General features: G+C 52.1%; 2 protein-coding genes across 3 annotated transcripts; both read right to left on the reverse strand.

The window, feature by feature from the left end:
- Positions 1-1,152: 1,152 nt before the first annotated feature.
- On the reverse strand, positions 1,153-5,511 carry AQP5 (aquaporin 5). The gene is made up of 4 exons (XM_057701916.1): positions 4,325-5,511; positions 3,094-3,258; positions 2,621-2,704; positions 1,153-1,875 (listed from the first exon to the last, which is right to left on the reverse strand). The coding sequence occupies exons 1-4, from the start codon at positions 5,066-5,068 to the stop codon at positions 1,690-1,692; spliced, it is 1,179 nt and encodes a 392-aa protein (XP_057557899.1). The 5' UTR covers positions 5,069-5,511; the 3' UTR covers positions 1,153-1,689.
- LOC130832887 (aquaporin-2) lies at positions 3,123-24,065 on the reverse strand. 2 transcript variants are annotated; one of them, XM_057701918.1, is made up of 5 exons: positions 23,612-23,971; positions 20,330-20,494; positions 19,876-19,956; positions 19,020-19,258; positions 3,123-3,258 (listed from the first exon to the last, which is right to left on the reverse strand). In XM_057701918.1, the coding sequence occupies exons 1-4, from the start codon at positions 23,969-23,971 to the stop codon at positions 19,049-19,051; spliced, it is 816 nt and encodes a 271-aa protein (XP_057557901.1). In that variant the 3' UTR covers positions 3,123-3,258; positions 19,020-19,048. The 2 variants fall into 2 exon arrangements, with proteins under 2 accessions (XP_057557901.1, XP_057557900.1); XM_057701917.1 differs by lacking the exon at positions 3,123-3,258 and having other exon boundaries at positions 18,555-19,258; positions 23,612-24,065.
- Positions 24,066-24,989: the final 924 nt, after the last annotated feature.

A 24,989-nucleotide genomic window follows, 5' to 3' on the forward strand; every position in this document is an offset into this window, starting at 1 on the left:
CTGAACCGCACGGGGGAGAGGTTCCCACACCAGGGAGAAGTGGGAGCTCAGGTTTAAACACTCTCAGGAGAGCAGAGGCCCAGATCTGGGGTGTGCCTGGGGGCCCAGCTGTGGACGTGCTGGTTTTTCTTTTACACTATCAAATCGAGCACTTGATCTGAGGTGCCTGTCCCTGTTTGCACAAGTGTTTCCCTTCTATCCATTGTCTCAATTTATCCTCACAACAATCCATGAAATGGGTACAAGTATCCCCATTCTACAGATGAGGTAATTAAAACGCAGACAGGTTGTGTTATCCAAAGTTGCACAACCAGATTTGGACTCAATGCCAGAGTAACCCTGGTGTGGAGCTGTGTCCTGAGCTGTCGTCTGCCCCTTTCCCCACAGAGAGCAGCCCAGGCCCAGGAGTCTCACTCTCTCCCTTCATCTGCCCCCACAACAACCCTGTGATGGAAGCATTTTTTATCCTCACTTTATAGCTTAAGAGATTGAGGCTCAGTGAGTTTAAGGGGGGTTTCCTAAGGAGTGTCAGTGGCAAGGGGACAAGAGCAGGTAAGGGCAGAGCTGCAGGCCCAGGGGGAAGTCGGTGGGAACCCTGGTTGCTGGAGGCAGACCCGGAAAAGAGCGGGGCCGCGTATGGCTTCTGGGTGGGGGCAGGGGGCTTATTCCTCTGAGCACAGGCTCCCAACATGGCACCTTTTTGGAACATCGTGGGGCAGAGAGGGGAGTCCGGGACTGTGCCTCCTGCCAAATGAGAGACCTGGCTGGTCACCCCCTTGGCATCTCAAGGGGCTGCCGCAGTTCTCTTCTCCTGCCTAGCACACCCCGGCACTGGTGCCAGGCTCTCCTCAAGTGGCGGGGACTTGACATAGCTGAGGAGGGAGGGGCGCGCAGACAGACAACGCGGTAAGGAGCCCTCCTTCTCTGCTCCCACTGCCCCTCCTGACCTCTAGCTCTGTTTCTACATTTGGTCTCCCTCTCTCTCCTCCCAACCCCATCTTCTGACTCTCTAAACCTCCCCTGGCCTCAGCTTCCCTGTCCTTCTGCAGAGGATTGTGGAAATTGTGGAGGAGGGTGTGGGATGATGAGGAGGAGGGGCGATGAGCCAGAGTATCCCAAGGTGAGGTTTCTGGAGAGGGACGAGGCCAAACATGAATGTCAGTGGTTTATTGGGAAGCCTCCACCCCAAACACCAACAGCCCTGCCCCATGCATCCTTGAGCAGAAATAAATAAAGCGGCATATAATGAACCAGTCTGCCTCCCTCCTAAGGAGCTCTGGGGAGGGTCAGCCTCTGTCTTCCCAGGGACTGGGATCCCCCTGGCTCTTGAAGAGGGGCTAGGGAGGGAGAAAGGATGCAGACTGCTAGCTACCCCTTCCTGGCCGGGCCCCAGGCAGCCTGCAAGCTTGGCACCGTGCTCACAATCCCTGAGGTCTGACCTCACTGTGGCAGTCTGCCCTGTGCCAGAAAGACCCCTCCCCACCAGCCCCCAGCCCCTGCCCCCCCCCGCCCCCCAAGAGTCCCGTCCTGTGTTCCTGCTCCCAACTCTAGCTGTGCAGCTTGGGAAGCCAGCACCTCCTCCCCAGTCCAGAGGACCCAGTTACGGGGAAGGAAGCTTTGCTCTCGTATATTTCTCTTCCTTCCTCCTGCGGTTCAGGGGCTGAGAGGCTGGCCCCTGCGCAATGCTGGTCAGTGCACAGTCAGCTCCATGGTCTTCTTCCGCCCCTCTCGGTGCTCCTCCCAGTCCTCCTCGGGCTCATACGTGCCCTTGAAGATGGCCGCACGCTCACTCAGGTTCAGGGAGTTAGGGAAGAACAGGTAGAAGTAGAGGATGGCAGCCAAGGCAGCCCCCATGATGGGCCCCACCCAGAACACCTGGTGGAGACAGGGCAGTGTCAGGGGGCTGAGCCCCAGGCCTCAGAGGGCAAGACCTCCCCCCTCCAGAGGACACATGCATGGGCCTCTCCAAGGAGACAGACATAGAGACTTCCAGACCTCCCGAAGGAAAGACATCTCCCCACTTCAGGGACAGATATCCTGACACCTCGCTTCCCAACGGACCACAGACTCCCAGGTCCGCAAAGGAGACAGACATCCCCAGAGGGACAGGGCCCCCGACCCCACCCTAAAGAGACACAAATGAACCTTCAGAGGGAACAGACATGGAGATCCTCAGAGAGATGAACAGAACTCCTCTCCCTTCCACACCAGGATAGAGACAGACTCTGGAAAGCTCTCAAAGGAGATGACAGACAGATTTTCCAGAGGGACAGACCCAGAGGAAGGAAGACTCTCCCCACTCCCCCAACATAGACAGATAAATAAAACATCAGAGAGGACAGACACACGGGCCCCCTGCCACCCAGAAAGAGGCAAACAAAATCCTCAGCGATCAACTCTGAAGTACAGATCCTTTCCTGTCATCCCTAGCGGGACAGACACATAGTCCCTCCCCGCAAACCAAGGTCCCCTGCCCTTGTTCTGGCTGCATCCCCTTCTCTCTCCAGCCACCCCCAAGCTCTGGGCCCCCATAATCCAGAAAGTCCTGTTGGCTGTCAGCTGTTAAGGCCGGGTTTCTAGGCCCTCAGTGCCAGGGAGCCAGGGGAGGGCCCAGACTCACCCAGTGCGCGGGGCTGAACCGATTCATGACCACTGCGGGGCCGAAAGATCGGGCCGGGTTCATGGAGCAGCCAGTGAAGTAGATCTGGACAGAGAGAGGGAGGCGGTGAGGAGGGCAGCGTGCTCGTCCACTCCTACAAGGCCCGGACTCTCCCCAGGTACCCCAGCAGTTCAGGGGCTCCGCCAGGTCTCCAACTATCTCCCAATTTCTAGGCTAGTGACCTCTCCTTCCACAGGTCCCTTTGGACCCCTCCTCTCATCTCTATCCTGAGCTTGGGCTTGGTTTCCTGCCCCCATCCTGACTCCCACTCACTCCCATCTTTCCTCAGATGGGAGAAGGTTTGAGGGGATCACGTCTGGGCCAGAGTATAGCAGCCCCACTCCGGGCCTTAACCACAGGGCTTGCTGGTCCAGGAGGTGCTGCTCTAGGGCCCCATTATTTGCCCTGAAGGGCCAAGTGGCAGCGCTGCTCACCCCCACTAGGTGGCCCAGTGTGACGGACAGGCCAATAGACAGGGCTGGGGAGCCCAAAGGGCTGGTGCGGCGGGAGTCCACGGAGGAGAAGATGCAGAGTGCCAGCTGGAAGGTCAGAATTATTTCCACCACCACGGCCTGGCCCGGACTCGTGCTGCTGTTGAGCTGCAAGGGAAGGGTGTGTTAGGAACCTTGCCTTCTGGGTCTATGGCCAGGGACTTGGGGAGATGGGCTTTTGGTCTCCAGGGACACCTAGAGCCCGAGCACCTGGAAGCCAAGCCCTGTCACATCAGGGAGGTCATTTGCTGAAGAGACTACATACTTCACAGTGCACACAAAGGGCAAGTGTGAGGGGAGCTCTTCCTGGACACAGGGCTGTCCCTTGTTCTGCCCTGTCCCCAAACCCTACAAGCTGGCATTTACCCTTCCTCCTATGGGCAGCTGCCCAGTTTGCTTACTGCACCCCCCCCCAAGCCCGCCTCCCGCCCGTGCCTGACCCGCTGCCAGTTTCAACCTCAAACCCGTCTCTCCGGTGGGGCTGACTCACAGCTTGACAATGGCCGAGAAAATCCTCCTCTGTGTTTGATTAATGAACCCAGTTTGCATGGGACATGGGGGCTGAATCTGGGGCTGCGTGAGGGGGAGGTGGCAGGGGGCCAGGAGCAGGAACCAGTATTCATCAGAGGCCGTGTGCACTGGCACCGCAGTAGGGAGTTCACAAGCACAGTTTCTCAACGTAACCCCCTGCCTCCCGCTGTTACAGAGGTTATGCCCATTCCCACCTAACGTGCATGAGAAAAATGAGACCCAGAGAGGCCAGGATCACCGAAGACAGCATCACAACCCATTTCTCTCTGATGGTTCCGTGAGACCACTCCAGCAGGTGCAACAGGAGCAAAGACGCGTCCAAGAGGACAGAAGAGCTCAGAGGTAAGACAGAAGAGAGAGAGGTTCTGGATAAGGAAAGAGGGGCAGTAGGCACCAGGAGAGAGGCCGGGAGGGGGCAGCACGAAGGGGGCAGGCAGAGGAGGTGGGTAGAAACCAGAGGAGTGGGCCGAGGGGCACACACCACCCTGGAGATCCATCTTCCTGGCCTTAGGAGGCTGTGGCCTTCCTGGCAAAGGTGTGCACTGGTCTGCTCTGTGGCACCCATTCTGGAGATGGGTTTGGGGGCCAGGTCCAGAGCCCACCCCAGGGCCCCTGCCCCCCAACCAGCCCCTTGGGCTCTCACCGCGTTGACGGCCAGAGTGCCTCGGGCATTGTGCGGTGCCACCCCATAGAGGATGGCAGCCCCGGCAATGGCGCCCACCAGCTGGGCCACCACGTAGAAGGCTGCCCGGAGCAGGGAGATCTGGTTGCCCAGTAGGAAGGCCAGCGTGATGGCGGGGTTCATGTGGCCACCACTCACGGGCCCCAGGGCCTGGGCCATGGTGCCTATGGCCAGGCCGAAGGCCAGCGCGATCTGCAGGATGGTGGGCAGCGCCGACGGCCACTTGAGGGCTGAGCCAAGGCCGAAGAAGACGAAGATGAGGGTGGCCAGGAACTCGGAGAAGACTGCCTTAAAGAAGGCCACGGAGCACACCTCCTTCTTCATGGTCTGGAGGCAGCAGGCCCCGCAGGGGTCGCCCGACGGAGCGGCGGCACAGAGGGCGTGGGGCTGGCTCCCGGGAGCCGCACGCTGTCCTGCGCCCACGGCGGCGTGCCTCGCAGCCTGGCGCGGGCCCTGCGGGGGCGCGCTATATACCAGGCCGGCCACCCGCGGCGCGGGGCGGGAGGCGCGGGGCGGCAGTGGGCGGCTCCAGCTCCCGAGCGCCAGCACTGCGCGCTGGGAGGGAACCTCGGCGCCGCCGCCTTCTCGCTGCTGCCCCCCGCCCCCCGCGGCCCCCCCTCCCCCGCCGAGGCAGGGGCCCGCCCGCTGGGGCCACGTGACCCGGCCGGCGATGTAGACGGGCCGCGCGGCCTGGGACCCGCGCATGGTGCTCTCCGGGGCGCCGTACTCCGCGCTGTCCGTGTCGGGCTCCCTGGGAGACTGTCGGATTCGAGCTCTCGCGTCCTGCCGACCGCCGGCCGTCTGCCTCCGCTGGGCCTTTATCTACGGCGGTGGTCTTCCCTTTTCTTCTCTTCGGGCGCTGGGTCCAACCCCTCCTTTTCCTCCTGCGACCCGGTCATCCCGACCCAATCGCCAGGCAGGGTTGGAATGATGCGCTTCCTTGAGGACGCCGCCGCCGCCACCCAGCTCCCTGCTGCCCGGTGGCGGAGGCGGGAGGCCGAGCAGAGCCGTTTGGGGCGGTCCGGTCATCGTTGGCCTCTCCCCGACTCGGGTCGGGTAGGCCTCCTGGGTTGGAGCGGGAGCGTTCTGGGATAATGGGTACTGTGCCAGCCTGCCCTGGACTCAGCAATCGTATCTACTCTCTATTTCACCTTTCCTTATCTCTTTTACTCTCTGTGACTTTGTTTCTGTCTGTCTCTACATCCTTTTCCATGTCTCTCTCTCTTATATATGGTCTTTTTTAGTTCCCCCAAAGTCAAGTCCTCCCACCCCGGGACTCGGTGACACTTCCTTCCAAGTCCCGTGCCTCGCCCCCACCTCGCCCCCACCCCCCACCTCCCCATTCTTGCCCCTTCCCTCTGAGCTCCCAGCTGCTCTCCACCCATCTCAGGTTAGGAATGTGGGGAATGAGGCTGGAGGGCCCTCAAGGGCTTGGAAGAGGGGCAAGGACCCACCCCCAGGATCCCAGGAGTGGAGCTGCGCTAAAGACTCTACCACCATTACCATGACGTGTCTTTGGGAAGCACTCAGCACAGTGCTTGGCACAGAGTAAGGCTCAGTAAAGTTTCCTCAAGTTGTAACTGTAATTTTAAAACCCTGGAGGGCTCTGTGCTGGGGGGAAGCGGGAGGGTGCAGCAGAGGGAGAGAACAGGTGCTCCTCTGTCAGAGGGCTAAGGGGAGGGGCCGGAGGAAAGCCAAGGACCTGGAGGAGCGGGATCTGGGCTCTGTGGCACCTAAGAGGCCAAAGAAAACAGGGAGGAAAGAAACCTTGCTATTGTTCCTGCTCTGCCCCTGTTTCCTCCTGGAGCAGCTCCTCCCCCAGGTCTCTCCTCTTAAGGCAGGAGGCGCGTCTGTCCCTTCTGCCATGGGTCCTGGGACCCTGTCCCCAGTAAAGCATGGCAGCTGTATTAAGGATCTTCATCTGGGCTAAGGACTCAGGGCTCTGTGGGCCTGGTACAGACTAGAGCAGTGACCCTCATGACCCCAGAGGCCTTTGGGGACTAAGCCCTTTCCTGCTGAACTTGCCTCCAGACTGCCCCCTTCCACCTTCTTTTTCATCCTCTCCCTTCAGGCACTGTTGTCATAAATCCACAGATTTCAAACTCCATCATCTTGGAGTGGGAAGGACTCAGCAGTGTCACCAGGGGAAGAAAGCTCCTACTTGGGGATTTGAGAACAATCCTTTACAGCTAACAAATGGCTTTGGCCTCAACTATGTGATTACATTCCGAGCTACCTGCGAGGAAAATCAGACTCAGACATTCTGCCTTGCCCAGGGTCACACATGACCTGCGATGGGACCCACAGGGTCACCAGAAGTGGCTTAGTGTGGCTGAAGGAGACCCTATCTGTCCGGATTCCTCAAATGGGGGCAGCTGGTTACACTTCCTTGGCCTGTGCTTGAGGCCCTTCCACATCTCTCTAACCGTCAGGGTCAGTCTGTCCTTAGGTTGTCATGAGAGCACCTATATGCTGGAATTATCTCTGCCTTGAGCACTTGGACACTTTCTTGCCAGCCCCAGAGGAATGCTTCCCCGGGACCTCTCTGGGCTGGGAGATGGATATCCCCATGTGTGGCAGGGACAGTTAGAATCTCTCAGGGAGAATTCCTTCTTCCTATCCTGATATTGGGCCCCTTTGGTTCTTTGGGAGCAGTTTCAGGCTGAGGGTAGAAATGGTAGGGTAACTGGCAGCAGGTGATGCTGCCAGGACTCTGTATTTCCCCAGGTATGGGGAAGAGTAATTTATTCATTCCACAAAGGTTTATTGAGCACTTGTTATGTACCAGACACTGTTCTAGGCACTGGGGATATGTTCATGAGCCAGCAGACAATGTCTCTGCTTGGGGAGCTAATATTCTAGTGAAAGGAGGCAGACAATAAGCAATGGACATATGGAAATTATATAGTACAATAGAATCTGGTTAAGCACTGTGGAAAAATAGAATATGTTAAGGGAGACTGATTCTTTGCAATTTTAAATGGTTGTCAGTGTGGGCCTTATTGAGAAGGTGACATCTGAGCAAAGACTTGAAGAGTAAAGCTGAATCTAGCCTCTGTACCCCAACACCAAATTATATCTCAGAGACAGGGTTTGGGTGAAGTAGAAAAGAATAGCTCTATTGCTTTGCCAGGCAAAGGGGGCCACAGCAGGCTAATGCCCTCAAAACTGTGTCCCACCCCAGGGAAGCCTGTGAGGAGTCTTATAGTCCAGGAGCAGGGTTGCTGATAAGGATCAGGGTGCATGCAGGGCCCACATTCCTTCAATCCAGATATCATCTGGTGTCAAGTTATGATGGGTGAACTGTGACCTTCTCTGGAATGAAGAGTGCTTCATCAGGTCTTCCATTTGGTGGGGGTTTTAGTTCTGCAGAAGAGCTCAAAGATAGCATTATGTATATCCCTTGAGGGGGAACCAGGCCCCTGCCCCCAAGGCTGTGCTACTGTTTCTTGATGGCTCCTCCCTTGTCTTTGTATCCCTTCTCTTCCCTGCTTAGCAACTGTTTGAACCTGCCCTTTGGAACTCAGAGAAGGGGACACAGAAAGATTTTTGTGCCCAGGAGCCCCACAGGGTCCTTCTTGCTTTCAATCCCTTCTTTTCTTTGATACTCCTCAATCTTGGGGAGAACAGGTATTGGACAAGAAAGGGAATAATTGTTTTGGATAGAGATATTAATCATGAACTCATCAGAGGAACTTGTTTTAAGGGGGACTTTGTTTCAATCCCCCCCTTTTCTTTTTAACCTTCCCCAAATCTTTTCAGGGAATAGGGTGGCAACTTCTCTGGCTACTTCCTGCTGAATGGGGAATGGATACTGAGTTGGAAATATTCCTGAGTTCCAAATCCTGTATCCAAGTTTAGTATGATTAAGATCTCAATCCCCTGGTCCACCATTTGATTCAACAGATCCAATTAGAAGTAGTTGGAAGAGTGACAAGTGGAACTTTAATAGACAAAAATAGAACCCATTCCCTGAGGAATTCAGGAGAATAAACCTGAAACCCAGTCTGGAACTGGCACTTTGAGGAAACTCATTGTAGCCAGTCTAATTTTACCTAAGTAGGTTTTAACAGCATTAACATGTACGTAACAGGAGCTATCAGCTACTATACATATCTCCTTTTTTGTTAACATCTGATCTAAAGGAGTTTTATTGTCTAAAAACTTAATAGTTACAAGAGGATACCTTAAAACCATAAGGCTGCATCTACCAGCTGCCAGCAGACATTGCTTTGAGTAGCATCCCAAGTCTGACACAGCTCAGAAAATTTGAGTTCTCAACAATACAGGAATGTGTCCAAAATCCACCTAGTTTTACCTTGGATGTCTGAACCACAGCTTCTTCATTTTGACTTTTAAATGTATTTCTGTCCTCATGGCCAAAGCAGATGTCACCATTAATGATTTCAGTGCTTTTCTAGATGTAAGAAGATGCAAGAATTTGGGCTCATAAAATCTTCTCCTGAAAATATCTAACTATCTGAAGGCCTGTTCTGCCAGGTTTTTTTCCAGAGCACAGAGTACCTCATTCCTGATCTCCACCCTGAACTCCTTACAGGGTGTGTTGAAGCTCAGTGGCTGCAGTGGCAATTGACCTAATCTTTGTAGAGGCAGATGGCAAGAGCCAATTTCCAGTTGGCAGAGCCCCTTCAGGGTCATGAATTTGACCATGGTTTATGGGGGCATTTCATGACCATTTTGTCCCATGGTACTAGGAAAGCTTATTCCCAGGTCTGGTGAAGATTTCAATGATAGGCCACTCAGTGTGTGATTACTGGACTAGGCCTTATTAAACAGTAGCCAAAAGTCTCTGGATCACCTGTCTTACTAGTCTCTTATGGCCCAGGAAAATATTCCCTCTTGTTGTTTCTTCCCATATCTAGAGTTACACGATTACAGTCATTGATCTCATATCATCATTTTATCAGAGGCTCAGTCACACATTTGGTAATGAAAGAAACAACAATTTTATAAAACAGGCAATATAAAAAAATAATATAGCTAGCAGTATTAGTAAGGTCATAAGTAAGAATTTGTCAAGAATTTCCATTAGGTGCAGCCTAGTATATCCCAGATCATCTGACTTAGTCTGTTCTGTATGAATCCTTATTTTAAGGAACATTATATATTGGCATTTTCCATAAAGCACCCAGCCCAATTTCCTAGTATTACTAGGCTGGTTAACCCTAGTATGGTTTAATTGTCCCCAATATAAGTGAGCCTTTAAATTTAAATGACAATAACCTGGTGTTAATCTCTTGGTTGTGGATCATGGAGCATCTGATCTTCATCCAAAAATAGATTACTGAGTTAAGCTTCAGAAACAAACTTAGAGTGTTCCTTTAATAATTCAGTTAAACTTTGCAACAATATAACATAATGGCAAGGAACTATCTGGGAAATGGGTCTTAGGGAATACAGACCTCAATTAACAGAACTAGATTTTGATGTCCATTGAAACATCTCTTTCTCTCTAAAATTACCATCATTTTTATAAAGTATAGCCAAATCAAAGTTAATTTGTCCACAGGTTAAGTCTGATTAATTGATAAAAGGCCTCTCAAGGCCAGGAAAGCCACATCGAGGGCTTGTCACAGATTTCACCTTACAGATTTAGGTGAATTCCTCCCTTTTTGAGGTCCACCAAATACCTTTAGAGTCCTGCACATGTTAGGGGGTGACCTTTCTAATTTATTTGATAAAGCTACTGGGAATGTAAGAGTTTCCAATCTCTTGGAGTGGGGGTGGGGGGTGGGGATCAGGTGGAGAGAAAAGAAAAATATCTCAATTCTACTCACAGAGATGTAATTTACCAAATTATGTCATTGGTAACTTGAGGGGAAAGGCTTCCCTATATCTGGAAGACACAGATCAAAACTAGCACTACTCCAGACAAAACCCCCCAAAAAAACAAAAAACAAAAAACATAAAAATTATAACCATAACCATATTCACCAGTTCACTCAGTAACCAATCCTCTTGCTAACTTTTCATGAAGCCATCAGGTTTTCCCTTAATATTTTCATTTCTTACCAAGTTCCCCAGTATAATCTGAAAATTATCAGAATACAACAACTGTCTATAAATCACAGAGAGACTAAAAAAGTTATGGTTAAACCTTTGATCACAATATAATTGACAAACGAAGCAATTGTTGCTGTGACATGCAGCATTTTAAAATAATTATATTTATGACTGATGACATTTTACTAGGACATACTAGATGTTCATGAATTCCACATAATTTCTAGAATACTCATATTAATGATGTTTATCCATATAGTACATTCTAAAAAGGTTTATCACTCATGTAATAATGCTCTCCATGTAATTTAACATACTAATTAAATATTTCTCTCTCAGATGCCTCATGAGCCTTCTAAAGCATCTCAAAGTTAGCTGGAGGTCAAAAGAACCATAATTAAAAATTGATATTTGGGAAGCTTGTCAAAAAGTTTCAAAACATTTGGGTATGTAAGATCATAGGTTACTTGTGAGACAATAGTAACTCACTTAGCCAAAGTGACAATAAAAGATTTCAAAGGCAAATATAGAACAGATCACTTAAAAGGCAAAGAAACTTAAAATCTGTTATCAGAGCTAGCTTCACATTTTAAGAAAACTTGTCTTCTTAATGAAGATAAAAACCAAATTAAAGTTTTACACCAGCTTACTTTTAAAATTCATTTACTCAATTAAATTCATTCCAAACTCAGCCAGTCCTGACCATGCACAAAACCCTTCTCAGCACCCACTTCCCACAAACCTTCCATCACTTTCTGCATCTACATTAGCCTGCCACTCACTTTTCTATCCAAAAACAACTAGCTCCAAGACAGACTCACTTTCTTTTTCCTAAATAAAATGTAATTCCATTCCTCACACTTCTTAACTGAAAACACATATCCTACTTTCCTATGGTATACTGAAATGTTTCCTTTATTATTTTTATTAGCTGTAAGTACATGTTTAAATTAGAGTCCTAAACTCTTAAAAACCTTAATTTCTAGTGAAAGCTGAGAAGTAAGCAATCATGAACTCTTTTACATTAGCATTCTGTAGATTGGTGAACATAAACACCAGTGATAATTTCTAAAAATGTTTGCTTTCTTATAGAGAACATCTCAGGGTGGAACCAAATAGATTCATTAATAGTCCTAAATACCTTTAATTTCTCTGTTTAGTAATTGATGTCTCAGTATCTTATTTTGTTTGGAAGTGACCCAGCTATTCAACAAACTTCCATCATTTAACTTAATTTGACACAGCTCTAGAATTTCACATTACCAAATATCTGGAGAGATCATCCTCAAGTAAACATTTCTAAAACATAATTATTCCTATACAGTTTATCTAAAAGCTTTTATCATTTACATTTACATTTCCTATTGAGTTACTTTCTTTGACAAATGTGGAACAGACATAATAAGGTCTTATTTGATTTCTGTTAAACCTAGGTAAAACAGAAGTATTACACTTAATATTGATGACTCTAAAGACATGTCTATATTGATCAAACCAACAAGCTTAAGCCACCTTCAGTAGTAGATATCAATTAAGTATTGAATATTTCTCAGATTGTGTGGTCTTGAAATTCATCTTGGCCAATTTTCTAAATATTTAATTTGTAAGTGCTAACTTTTAAGACAGTTAAATAAATCTCATTTACCAGTTAACTTTTACACAAAGAATCAGATCTTACAGTTTTTCCATTTGAGTTTAAAAAGCCCCCCCCCCCCACTTTTTTTTCTCTTTCTTCAATCTCGGGAACTAAAGATGGTCTAGATAAGTGTTCTTGGGAGCCCAGGTAGAACATTTACATCTCAAGGCACAGGGGGAGAGAAATACCAATTCCTTTTTATGGGAACACAGCTGAAGACCTCCCAGTTTTATAAAAATACCCTAAGGGGACTACAAGATGGAACAGAGCTCTGGTCACCCATAACAAGGCTAGTTTAAAAGCAGACATTCCAACCAATGCTCTGCCATAGGCGAAGCCCAACGCATCAGAGAAGGATACATTGGAGTCATCACACATGAGCCATGTTATTTACCAAAGATGTCTCAACAAGTCAGTGCAAGTACTGACACACACACATCAACAAACATGGTCCCACAAACAAAAGATCAGACAAAGTGTAGCCCAAAGATTCCATTTCCACTCCCAGACAGAGAGCCCAAAGTGGCTCACAATAAGCAGGTAGAATTTTCCCATCCTGCACAAGCCAGAGTGGCTCACCCCAAAACCATATGCACAAAAACACAAATGACAGATAAGCTATGGTCACACAGACAGAAAATCAGAGGAGGTATAGTCTAAAAATTTCACCTCTGCTCCCTGACTGAGGATTCCAAACAGATTGACTCAGTTCTTGAAAGAGAGCAAACCCAGAATTGGCTCTGGAGGAGCCCAGAGTAGCTAGCCCAGATGGAGTGGAGAGAATTCCCACCCTTTCCATTCCTGTGATAAAACAATTCTAGATGAAGAATAGAATAATAATTTAGGTTACCATACAAAGGCCACCTCTCCTCACTTTTAACAATGTACCTTGCCCGAACAGAATTACAATAGAATCTCATTTCTTTTTAGTCATAGGTTCACAGCTATAGGTTGACCAGTCTGCCAGGATTTTCCCCAGGGGGCTATCAGATGGAATTGAAGAAGAAGCACTTCCCATGTTTGATCAATAGAACATTCAATTGCAGACCAATAACAAACCAAAATCCTCACCAGCAACAGAAGCCTCAAACCAAAAGCCAAACAGGAACCAAAAACCAAACACTAAAGAGCACAAGGCTCAAATCAGCTTCCAAGTCCCGCTTAGCCCATGACCTCTGCCCAAGCAGGGCACCTTCCAAATGGGATTTCCCAGAGTGGAAAACTGTTGCCAAAATCTCAGTCTCTGTACACGGGTGCTGAATGGAATCTCAGAGACAGAGTTTTGGGTGAAGTAGAAGAGAATAGCTTTATTGCTTTGCCAGGCAAACTGGGACACAATGGGCTCCTGCCCTGAAAAACTATGTGTCCCAACCCAGGGGAGCAGGGTAGTTTGGTGAGGAGTTTTATGGCAACAGTTCAAGAGTAGTGTTGCTAATAAGATTTGTGTGTGTGTGCGCGCGCGTACGTGTGCACATGTGTGCGCAGGACCTATATTCCTTTAATCTAGTCTAGTCTTGGGTAATCTTGATGAGCTCTTCCGGTTCCTTTATTCTGGCCTCAGGTGGTCTTCTTTGGTATGAAGAATGTAGACATCTTCCATTATATGGGTTTTAATTCTATAAAGGGCTTAAAGACATTGTTATGTGTATCCCTTGAGGTGCACCAGGACCCTGCCCCAAGGCTGCACTATTGTTTCTTGGCTGCCCCACCCTTATCTTTACATCCCTTCCCTTTGTGGATTAGCAAGTGTTCAGGAATCTGCCCTTTGGAGCTCAGGGGAGGTCATGGAGGCTGGAGGGGGACAGAAAGGCTTCAGTGCTGAGGAGCCCCACAAGGTCCTTCTCACTTTCAAAACCCCCCAAATGGGAACCAAGCTTCCCCCAAATGGACAGGGTCAAAGGGGCCTTGGAGTGCACGCTGGGGACTTACACAAATGTTGCCTGAGGTGTCGCGGCATCCCAAATGCTATTTTTCTCCTTCCCCAAAATAATTCCTCGGAATAGGAAGTTTGGTCTGGCACGGGCAGGAGGAAGAGAAAAATGTCCTCAAGGTGAAGGTGGCCTTGGCGGTTGCTAGGCAGTCCCTCCTACACAGTCTATTCCCTCCTTAGAGATCCGACTGGCAGGGCGGAGGACCAGGGGTGATCAGGACTGGCAGGGCGGAGGGCCAGGTGTGATCAGGGCTCGGCCTTTCCAGGCAAGAGTCCCAGGTGATCTGGCCTCTAAAGGAATTCCTCAACCCTCCACTCTCTTGAAAGAGGCTGGCATGGAGAAAACCTCAGAGCATCCAATCCAGCCAGGGGATCCCTGTGGGGCCAATCCCTGAGTCAGCCCCACCTTGGGCACCAAAATTTTGAAGCCGAATCCAGCCTCTACCTCAACACTAAGTTAAATCTTGGAGATAGAATTTTGGGTGAAGTAGAAAAGAATAGCTCTATTGCTTTGCCACACAAAGAGGGCCACAGTTGGCTAATGCCCTCAAAACTGTGTATCTCACCCTGGGGGCGGGGTGGGTGGGCTGTGAGGAGTCTTATAGTCCAGGGACAGAATTGTTGATAAGGATTATAGTGGGTGCGGGGTCTGCATTTCTTCAATCCAGAAATCATCTGATGTCAGGTTATGATGGGCAAATTCTGGAATGAAGAGTGCTTCATCAAGTCTTCCATTTGGTGGGAGTTTTAGTCCTGCAGAAGAGCTCAAAGATGGTATTATATATATCCCTTGAGGGGGAACCAGGCCCCTGCCCCCAAGGCTGTACTACTGTTTCTTATCCGCTCTTCCCTTGTCTCTGTATCCTCTCCCTTCCTTGATTAGCAACTGCTTGAACCTGCCCTTTGGAACTCAGAGAAGGGGACACAGAAAGGTTTTTGTGCCCAGGAGCCCCACAGGGTCCTTCTTGGTTTCGAGAGGAGAGGTAAAGAGCTATGTGTGTATCTGGGGAAGAGCATTCCAGGCACAGGGAGCAGCCCGTGCTGCTGGAGCAGAGGGAGCAAGGGGGCAGGGAATGGTGGAGGTGGGCAGACCTCCTGTGTCACCTGAGGACCCGCAGGCTTCACTCGAGAGAGTGAGGGAGTCACTGAGACTAGTGTGGGCTGACCAAGTTTTAATACCACACCTCTGTTGCTGTGTTGAGAAGAGATGGGAGGGGCAGGAATGGAAGCAGGAAGACAGCGGCCTGGCCCTGAGTGGGGGTACCGAAGATGAGAGCTATGGGATCTGCATCCGTTGAAGGTAGAACTGAAGATTCCCTGATGGAGTCAGGGTTGGGTGTGAGGATGAGAAGTCAAAGATGACTCAAGCCTTTTGGCCTGAGCAGTCGGAAAGATGGAGCTGTCATCAGCTGAGGGAGGGGAGGACTGTGGCAGAAGCAGGTTCAGGGAGAAGAGTGTTAGGCGGTTTGGGACGTGTCTAATGTTAGGCGTTGTCCCAGACCCCAGGGTCCCTGCCCCGACTTCCCAACATGGTGCTACAGCCAGCACGAGGGGACTGAAAGAGGCTGCCCTTCGCTTTCTCTGGAGGCCACACAGCTGGCCCATGTCCTGGGTCTCCCTGCGGTGCCACCTGGGTGACAGAGCCCAGCATGCCCATTTTGGCCAGGTTGACAGTGGGAACTGGCCACCAGAGGCCTCCTAGCTGAGCTTATTCAGCATCAAAATCCCCTCTGCACCATCCCTAGCAGCAGCTCTGGGAAGCTCATGACATGCCACAGACCCCAGTCTGTCTTCTGGTACCTTGGACTGCACGGACCATCTCTCAGTTATGAAAGGAACAGCGTTTATTGATACATGAGCATTTATTGAGTGTTTTCTATGTGCGGAGCACTATGCTAGACAAGGCGGATGTGGGGAGATAGAGAGGAGGGTGCCAGCCAAGAACTGGAAGGAGCCCTGCCCCCAGAGGGCTCACAGTCTAGCTGGGAGGCACTGCCTAGATACAGAATCACAGTTTAAAGACACAAAACAATATCGAAGTAACTTGTGCAGGTGCAAAGTCATCTGGCACAAAGTGAGAGTTGCGGAGGTGGGGGCAGCTGGGACCCAGTGGTCAGCCGCTCCTCCCCTCAGCTCAGAATCTTCTCGGTCTCCAGTCTGGGGACCCGAAGGTCTGTCTATCTGCCACCAGGCTTCCCCGCCTCTGTCTGGTTTGACGTGTGTTTGACATCCACCCTCCTCCAGACTGGGTGCTCTTCAAGGGCAGAAACCAGCCCGTGTTCTTTGTCATTGTCACCCTCCCTGGCCACAGCCCGCCCCAAGGCCCCATGTCCATCACAAGGCAGCAGGCTGGGCTGGACGGGGCAGGTTGTGTGCTCTGGTTTCTTCCAGGGGCTCCCAGGAGGGGCCCAAGACTGGCCTCAGCACAGACCTTGTCGCCTCTGACTTCTGAGTGGAAAGATCATGGGATTTTGCATAAAAGGCCTGAGTTCAATTCTTAGCTCTACTTTGATCAGTCTTTTAGCCTCAGCCTAAAATAGGAAGGACAGTATTTGCTCGGCCTGTCTTGAGGGGTTGGGAGATAATTACAGGAGATGATAAGCGAGTACTTTGGAAAAAGTAAAACTCAGCATGGCTGCAGGCTGCTGTCCTTCCCGAACCTGCCTGAAGTTTTAGAAGGATTAGATGAGCTAATGCATGTAAAGTACCCAGCACAGAAACTGGGACACAAGAGGTGCTTAATGGGTGTCAGTTCCCTTCCACCCCCATCACTTGAATTCTGCTTTGACCTCTGACCTCAGTGACTCCAGTCTGGGCAATTGGGGCTGGAAGTGGTGGGGAATTTCACATATAGCTTTTTTTTTTTTTTTTTTCTGGTGGGTGGGGGAGATGTACTCTTGGAAGAGGCACAGACACAGAGAGAAATGCTTGGCAACTTCCAGACGGATCTGTTGGGGAGAGGTAAGGTGGAGATGAAATACCTGAGACACATCCAGGCTTGGCTCACAGCTCAGTGTCTTGCAGCCTGTGAACTTCCAGAGCAAGGACACTCAGCTGCTAGGAGTACAGCCCTGGACGTCACTTTGGTCTCTGACTCAACCCCTCCCCTCCCCCCGGTAGCGAGGCCAGGTGACTGTCATCAGCTGTCTGGGATGATCACCTCCATAGCGCCCATGACCTTCTAACCCAAAGGGAGGTTTGGTCAAGGAAGACAGAGAAGAGCACAGAGGAGGCAGTAGGCATAATTACAGAGCTGTGTTGCTCAGACACAGTCTGTCTCTGAAGCGAGTGCAGGGCCCGAGGGGCTGGAAACTCTGGTACACAGTGGTGCTTGGGGCAGTGTGGGACAGACACAGATAAAAGCCTTGAAAGCATGGAGGCAACAGAGCATGGAGAAGCGGGCTCAAGGTGTGGTTCTTCTGTTCGCCATGCAGCAGGCTGGAGAGAGAGGGTAGAATGCACCATGTGGGTGAGGGGGGGATGGGAGGGGAGAACAGCCAGAGTGCACTTAGGGTTGGGAGAGGTTAAGAGGCTGGACAAGGATGGGGCCAGCTTCAAGCCCATCTCCTACCCGCACCTTGGGGCCCCAGGGCTCTCCTTTGCTTTGATCACCAACTAAAGGAGGTACAGGAGGCCAAAGGTCAGGCCCCTTCTGCATTCTCCCCCCAGGAATCAGAAATAATGAAATGATCCCAATAATGTGTGATAATGGTATGAGGAATCACCGTTCACACAGGATCTTTACATGCATCGTCTCCATTAATCCCAGTAATCTCATTTAAGAACAATTGCATTGGCTTGGAAATTCAGAAGCCAAGCTCTAGACACAGTCTTGCCTCTGCCTGAATGAGTCACGTCCCTTCTTTGGTCCTGAGAGCGTCCTGAGAGCGCTAGGCTGCTCCCTCCTAGAAGGTAGGGAGCACTAGGGCTGGGGGGTGGAAGGGAGAGAGGGGAAGAAGAGCTGCTGCCTGGGGAGGGGGGCCAGAGGTGGGATGGGTGACGGAGGCGTGTTGACTGGTGCCTGTGGTTGCGTGCCTGAGCGCCTTGCCCAGTCAGCCATAGATGTGTGCTGGGTGAGAGGGCTCCCTTGCGAAACTGAGTGTCTCCTTTCAAGAAGTGTCTAGTTGCAAAGCTCCCCCTCTCCCAAGACAAAGGCCAGGGGCCCACAAAGCCCTTTTGTTTTCTCTGCCACAGTAGGAGGCTAATCTCTGAGTCCGGAGGCCCCCCCTGGATATGAGGTCGCATGTACACTCCTGCGGAGCGCACGCACAAATGGCTGCTTCCTCCTCCGGTGAGGTCCTCTCTTAGGGCAGGAAGGAGGTCCTCCTTGGCCACTCAACTCTCCCTACCCTCCACCCCCCTCCGCATCCCGCCCAGATGCCACTTCCAGGGGACCTGTTCTCTGTTTGATACCTCACTACCTCTGGCAGTGGGTCCTGGCAAGTTTTAGGACCCAGTGCTGCAGGGTGGGGAAAATTTCCAGAAGGGGCAGGGTGGGCATTGGAAATCATCCCCCTCAAAGTGGCCTCCACCCTCCTCTTCCCTTCTCCTGGGAGGCACACAGAGCTCCTGTGGATGCCTGGCCGCAAGGACTCATCCACTGCAGAGGAAGTGGATGTATTGCAGGTGGGGGAGGGAGGGGTCAAGAGGGCAGTGAGAGGCGGCCAGCCATTGCACACTTGCATCACCACAGGCACACCTGCTCACACTCAGGAGCACGCACAACCCTGCCCTTGGGGACAGAGAGGCACTGGGGAATGAACGCTCAAAGCCTGACGCGCCATTCCCAGACCCCGTCCCCACCCCACCCCCGACACCCGGGGCACTGCTTCGGCTCTCCAGAGCCTCCCCTCCCGCCCCAGCTCGGTGCCCAAGTGCCCAGCTCCCTGCAAGGCGCCCGCGGGGTCGGCTACTCGCTGCCCCACAGCCTCAGGACTGGGGATCTAACAGGCTCACCGCGATCCCCGCAGCCCTGGCCTCGGCACGTCCTGGAAGCAGCTACTCTGCACTGGGGGCCGGCTTCGGACCTGGGGAGAGGGGGTCCGGCGGGGGTGGCGGACGGTCACCCGAGCTCCCCCGAGCCCGGCCCGGGCGCTCAGGCCTTGCTGCCCCGCGGCAGGCTCTGCGGCGAATGCAGCTCCACCGACTGCCTGCGCCGCACCTCGCGCTCCTCCCAGTCAGTGTCCGGCTCCAGCCCCTTCAGCACAGCCAGGCGCTCCGACAGGCTCTTGGCGGGCGGGAACAGGATGTAGTTGTAGAGGAGGGAGGCCAGGATGGCGCCGACCAAGGGTCCGATCCAGAAGACCTGGGGGCGAGCGAGAGGGCGGCTCGCGGGGGTGCTCCTCTCCCGCTTCCGGTAGGAAGGGGGCCTCAGGCGGTGAATGTAGTCAAACGCGTTTCCAAGCAATTGGTAAGGACGAGTGAGCAATTGGGAAGGCTTGTATTGCTGGGGACTAATGATGCGAATTGGAGCAGGACTGCCTGGGTGAACTTGGACAAGTTACTTACCCTCTCTGTGCCCGTTCCCTCACCATAAGACCTACTTCCTAGGGTTCTTCTGAAAAGTAAATGAGTCAATATTTGCAAAGTACTCAGAATGAGTCCTGGCAAATACCAAGCACTAGATAAGTGCTAAATAATTGAAATGTTACCTAGTATAAATATTACCATTTATCGAGTTCTAAGGCACTGCGTCATCTGTTTCACACCAGTAACCTCACTTAATTTTTCCCAAAAACCAAAGCAACAAGCTGCCCTTATCCTCATTTACAGATATGGAAACGGAGTCTTTGGCGTCAGACCTGAAGGGTGGACCCAAGGCTCCCGGGGCCCCAGGAGGAGGACTGTGGAGGGTTTGCTGATCCCACCCCACGCTCTTCCAGCCCAGATGGGGGAGGGGAGCAAGGAGGTTTCAGCCATTACCCAGTGGTCATCAAACTTGCCGGTGACGACAGCTGGAGCCAGGGATCGGGCAGGATTCATGGAGCAGCCAGTGTAGTGGATCTGCAATGGGAGGCAGGGGTCAGGGAGGCAAGAGGGTTGAGGGTGGGGCTGGGAGTCTTTGTGCCTCTCCAGTGCTTGACCTCAACCTAAAGGGAATGCATGCGAAGGCCAATTAAGTTCGTGTTATATTTACAGGGCTTCATTTGAAGCTGGAGTGATATCTGTCCCATTGTGGTATCTGAGAGTCAAACCCTCTGGGGTATGTCTGCGTATCTGTCTTTCTTGGGAGTTCTGTGTATCTATCCCTCTGGGGGTCGTTGTGGCTGTCACTTTTGGGGCTTCTGTGTGTCTGTCTTTAGAGTGGTCTGTGGGTCTGTTTCCCTGGGGAAGTTCTGTCCCTCTAGGGAGGCTGAAACCAGTGGCCATGACCTACCCCGAGGAGGTGGCCCAGGGCCACAGAGAAACCAATGGAGAGGGCAGGGGTGCCCAGGTTGTCTCCACGGCGCTCGTCGGTGGAGGCGAAGATGCAGAGCACCAGCTGCAGTGTCAGGAAAAGCTCCACAGTAATGGCCTGGCCAGCTGTCGAGTTGTTGCTGAGCTGGGGAGAGAGAGGGGGTGAGGGGCGGACACACAGCATGCTCCCCACACTGGTGCCGTCTTCCTGCCCACCTGCAGCAAGGCTCCAGATAGGCTTCTGGGCTGCAATCCAGAGCACCAGGGCTCCCCAGCCACCTTAGTCCAAACTACTGATGACTTCTTCCTGCGCCATGGCGCAAAGACAGGGGGATGGACCGTACAACTGCTTGTGGTCCCCAGGCCAGAGGGAGGAAAACTGACTCCATTGCCCGTTAGGTTTGGGAGCTGGGGTTGTGTGCCTGCAACGTGAGAGGAAAAGGATACTGAGATCCAGAATTTCTGCTTCCTGAATAACAAGGAGGAGAGAGGTTTTGATTGCAGCAGGGAGCTTTAGGCCAGATAATAGGAAGAACTTCCTCTCTGTTTAAGCTATAAGATCCTGGTGTAATGAGAGGCCTGTGGTCTTTCCTCCTGTGGTCAAAGGGCTCCCAGGAATAGGATCTAGGGACTTGGCGCAGGGGGTGGTGCTGGTGTGTACTCGCCCTCTGTGAGTGCCAGGTTCCACTCTTTCCTCTAACCTTTGCCTGTTCCCTTTGACCTTGCCTGTTCCATACTGCATTTCAGGCCTCAATTTTGCCCTGTGGATTTACTCCCTGTACATCCTACAGAGGTTGAGGTGGGGGTGCTGGAGCCCTGTACTGTGGTGCCTCTACACCCATGTGGGGTGCCCATCGTCCCAGCAGACCTTGCCTTGGGTACTGAGAGAACGTGGGGCCGAGCAAAGAGATGATTTCATAACTGGGCCACACCCAATACTGGATTTCTCTCTGGGTTTTGTCATCTTGTGCCCTACACCCTGCCTTCTGGGTCTGGGCACTGTATTGGGTGAAGCTGCGATAGCTCTGAGCTCCCACACTCCTTCTCCAGGCCCTGAACCCCCACCCTGGGTCCTAGCCATCAGGCTGGCACCCTTGGGTCTCTCTAGAGTCTAACCTCAAACCACCCCCTCCATCTTCCAATGTCAGAGCCTACAGTGTGGGACAGTGAAGAGCTTTGAAGGCAGATACTTTGGAGCCTTTGATGTGCTGCGGGGCCCTACTTATTTCAGCCTCAGTTTGTCTTTCTGTAAAATGGGGATAACAGAATGGATCCTGGAGGACCGTATGAGGAATGGAAATGACAAGGGCAGAACTCCAGCCCCATTCCCACTGGTGAACAGTGGATCTAAGGGAGACACTGTGGATGCAGGTTTGGTGTCAGACAGCTCTGGGTCTATTTCCAGGTGCTGACACTGGTTCTGTGATTTGAGTCAATTAAATGCTGAACTTCAATTTACCAGTCAAGGTAGAGAATCACAGAATTTACCTTACAGTGTTGTACCTGGAATGAGATGAAATCTGGCCTAGCACGAAATAGATGCGCCCATAAATGGTAACTTCTTGGTGGACAGACTGGCTTTTCCAGTGACCTCAGAGGACACTTGGGACAGCCATGGGGGTCAACTAGCTCTCATAAGCAGTCCCACTGCTGCCCCATTCCAGCCAGGAAGGTTCTCCCCAGTTCCTCAAGATGGTACAAGCTGAGCAGTAACTATGGCGAGCATCCCCAGACCCTCCCCTTTTGAGGGTCCCAGTCAACTGTGAGATGATGGAGGAGCAGGAGGCCATGTCCTCACGGCCCCTCAGCACTCCCATTGCCCTGCTATTAGAGGAGATTCCCCGGCTACACATTCTTGAGACTCTCTTGGCCATACTCTCATGAGGTTCCTCTTTCAGTCTAACTAGACCTCATCTTGCTACAAACTGAATTAATTTCATTCTCAGTGGAAATGATCAGATTTCTCAGTCTGTCCACCACCATGGCCACTCTCGCCTTTTTCTTAACCTTGAGCCCCCAGCCTAATTATATTTTCCATTTTGAAGAAGAGAGAAGTTCCCTAATTAGGACACCCCTGCCCCTTGCATGAAGAAAGCCACCTGTGCAGAGGAGGGGATGGCCACAGAGACTGTGCAGGACTCTTCAGAGACGTCGGAGCTCTTATCCAGTGGCCCAGGGATAGAGAAGGCCAAGAAATGCAGGAGAAGAGGCACTAGTCTTCCTGGCTTGGGATGAGGGATGGAGCAAGAGATGTGTTGAGGGGACACAGTCTGTCCCTTCCTACCCATGCCCTCAGGTGCCCAGGCCTTTCACAGACCCAGGAGAGGGGGAGGGCGGGGATGTGGGGGGGAAGGGGGCCACACTGTCACCCTCAGCTCCCAAAGTGCCCGAGGCTCCTGATTAGCCTGTTCCTGTGATCAGCAATTAGCTCATGGGCTCTGGGGACCTTCTCGAAGGTCTGGAGAGACCTTGCCCCTTCAGCTTTGCCCTGGGTTCTGGTGCTTTCTCTGGTACTGACAAACTGTGGGACTTTTCGCCTGTTGCTTCCCTTCTCTGAGCCCCAGTTTCTTTGTTTGCGAAACAAGGCTTAGATGGTGGCTCAGGGAGGGGACACTGGTGAGGTGGAAAGATCATGGGTTTTGTAGCCAAGCCTGGGTTCGAAGGCTGGCTCTGGTACTTCCCTTGCTGAGCCTCAGCTTCTGCGTCTTTAAGAAATGGATCTTCTCATCCCTCCCTTGCAGGCTGTTGTGAGGTATCAACCTGTGGCTCACGAGGGGCCCCTGCCGTGAGGCATGCACACAGAAGATGCTGAAGAAATGTTGGGTCCTCTTCCCTCGAGAAGACGCTGGGGACTAGCCCTCTACGGTTCCTTCCAGCTCGGAAAGCATGTCTGCTCTGGGGCCCTGTCCTCTGCCAAGTCCTTGTGCAGCCCTCACTGTAATGCGGGTACCAAGTCAACAGAAACCTTGATGCTGCTCTTCCTCCGAGAGACTCAGGGCAGAAGGTACCAGCAGACCCGAGTGTATCCAGCCTCTGCTCTGACGTTACTGCTCCTTCTGCCCTGACTCCCCTACGGCAGCTGTGTCCCTGGCTCTAGCGTTTCTGCTCCCCCCACCCACACCCGCCCACCCTCCCTCTCTTTCTGTCCCTCTCTCTCTCCCCGTCCAGACCCTCACCCATATCTGGTCCCTCCCATCTCATCCTTTACAAAGGCCTCCCCAGGACCTGCCCTTGTGGAAAGGACAAAGTTCGGGCTACTCACAGCATTGACTGCCAGGTCCCCTCGGATGTCTGGTGGTGTGATCTCATGGAGCAGAGCGGCCCCAGCCACGGCCCCCAGCAGCTGGGCAGCCACATAGAAGGCAGCTCGGAGAAAGGAGACGTGGCAGCCCACCAGGCAGGCCACGGTCACGGCAGGGTTGACGTGGGCCCCACTGACGTGGCCCAGAGCCTGCACCAGGGTGCCGATAGCCAGGCCAAAGGCCATGGCGACCTGCAGCACAGATGGCAGGGCCTGTGGCCAGTTGAGGGCCGAGCCGAGGCCAAAGAAGACGAAGAGAAGCGTGGCCAGGAACTCTGCTAACACCGCCCTGGAGAAGGCTATGGACCGGAGTTCCCACATGCTGCGGTGCCTTCCGTGGGCTGCTCCAGTGGTCTCAGGGACGGGAATTTTGTGGCGCTCTCTCTCTCTCAGCCTCTCTCTCTCTCTCTCTCTCAGGGTCTCTGCGGAGGCTGATCATGGGCATTTATAGGGTCCTTCCAGCCTGGATTTGGACACGTGAGATGCAGGTGGAGTTTGGGCCACTACCTCCTCTCCCCTCTGCCTGCCTCCTGCCCCCACTCCCACCCCAGCCCGCAACATGCCTATCACCTCATCTTGGACTTCACAGCTGAATAATGTTCCCCATTAATGAGCTCCAGATAAGGACTGACGTCACCTAGTTTTCCGTGTTTGTTCCGCTGCCCCAGGGCCTCCCCCGCCCCCACCCGTCCCATGGGGATTCTGTAGGGGGTTATGCCACACACCCCTCTCTCTGATTCAAACTGTTGGCCAAGGCAGGGGCAACACCTTACAAAACTGACCATAAGACAGGGTGTCAGCACTACCCCTTCTGGCGATTGGGAGGTTCTTCCTGCTGTCTGACCTCCAATGATTCCTTCTTGCAGGGGATGGAAAACAACTGGTGGATGTGACATGAATCTTCCAAGGCATAAAGGTTTTGTGTCTCCTCTATCCTCACTTTCTTGCAGTCAATCACCCATAAGTCATTAAGCTTCACTTGCTCCCTGGAACCCCAGCCAAATAGCAGCTCCCACAGCCTGGAGGCCGGAGGTGGTTTCAGAGGCATTGGGACCCCGGCCTTGGGTGAGGGAGTCAACCTCGGGTTGACTGAGGAAGCTGCGGGCTTCCATTCCATGGTCCATCTCTGTGACTTAAAAAGGGAATAATGAACCTACATGGGCTTGGGGTTTGTATTAAATGAACTAATGTATGGAAAGTGCTTGGAGTTGTGCCTGGCCTGCAGCAAGCTGTCAATTGATATCACCTGTTATTAATAGCATTATTTATACTCCAAGGAGGAGCCCATGACTCCCCAAACTTGCATGTCAGGGTCTCGGAAGCTGTGACAGGCTCTAGG

The sequence above is a fragment of the Hippopotamus amphibius genome, chromosome 12 (assembly GCF_030028045.1).
Source record: "Hippopotamus amphibius kiboko isolate mHipAmp2 chromosome 12, mHipAmp2.hap2, whole genome shotgun sequence".
Taxonomy (NCBI): Eukaryota; Metazoa; Chordata; class Mammalia; order Artiodactyla; family Hippopotamidae; genus Hippopotamus; species Hippopotamus amphibius.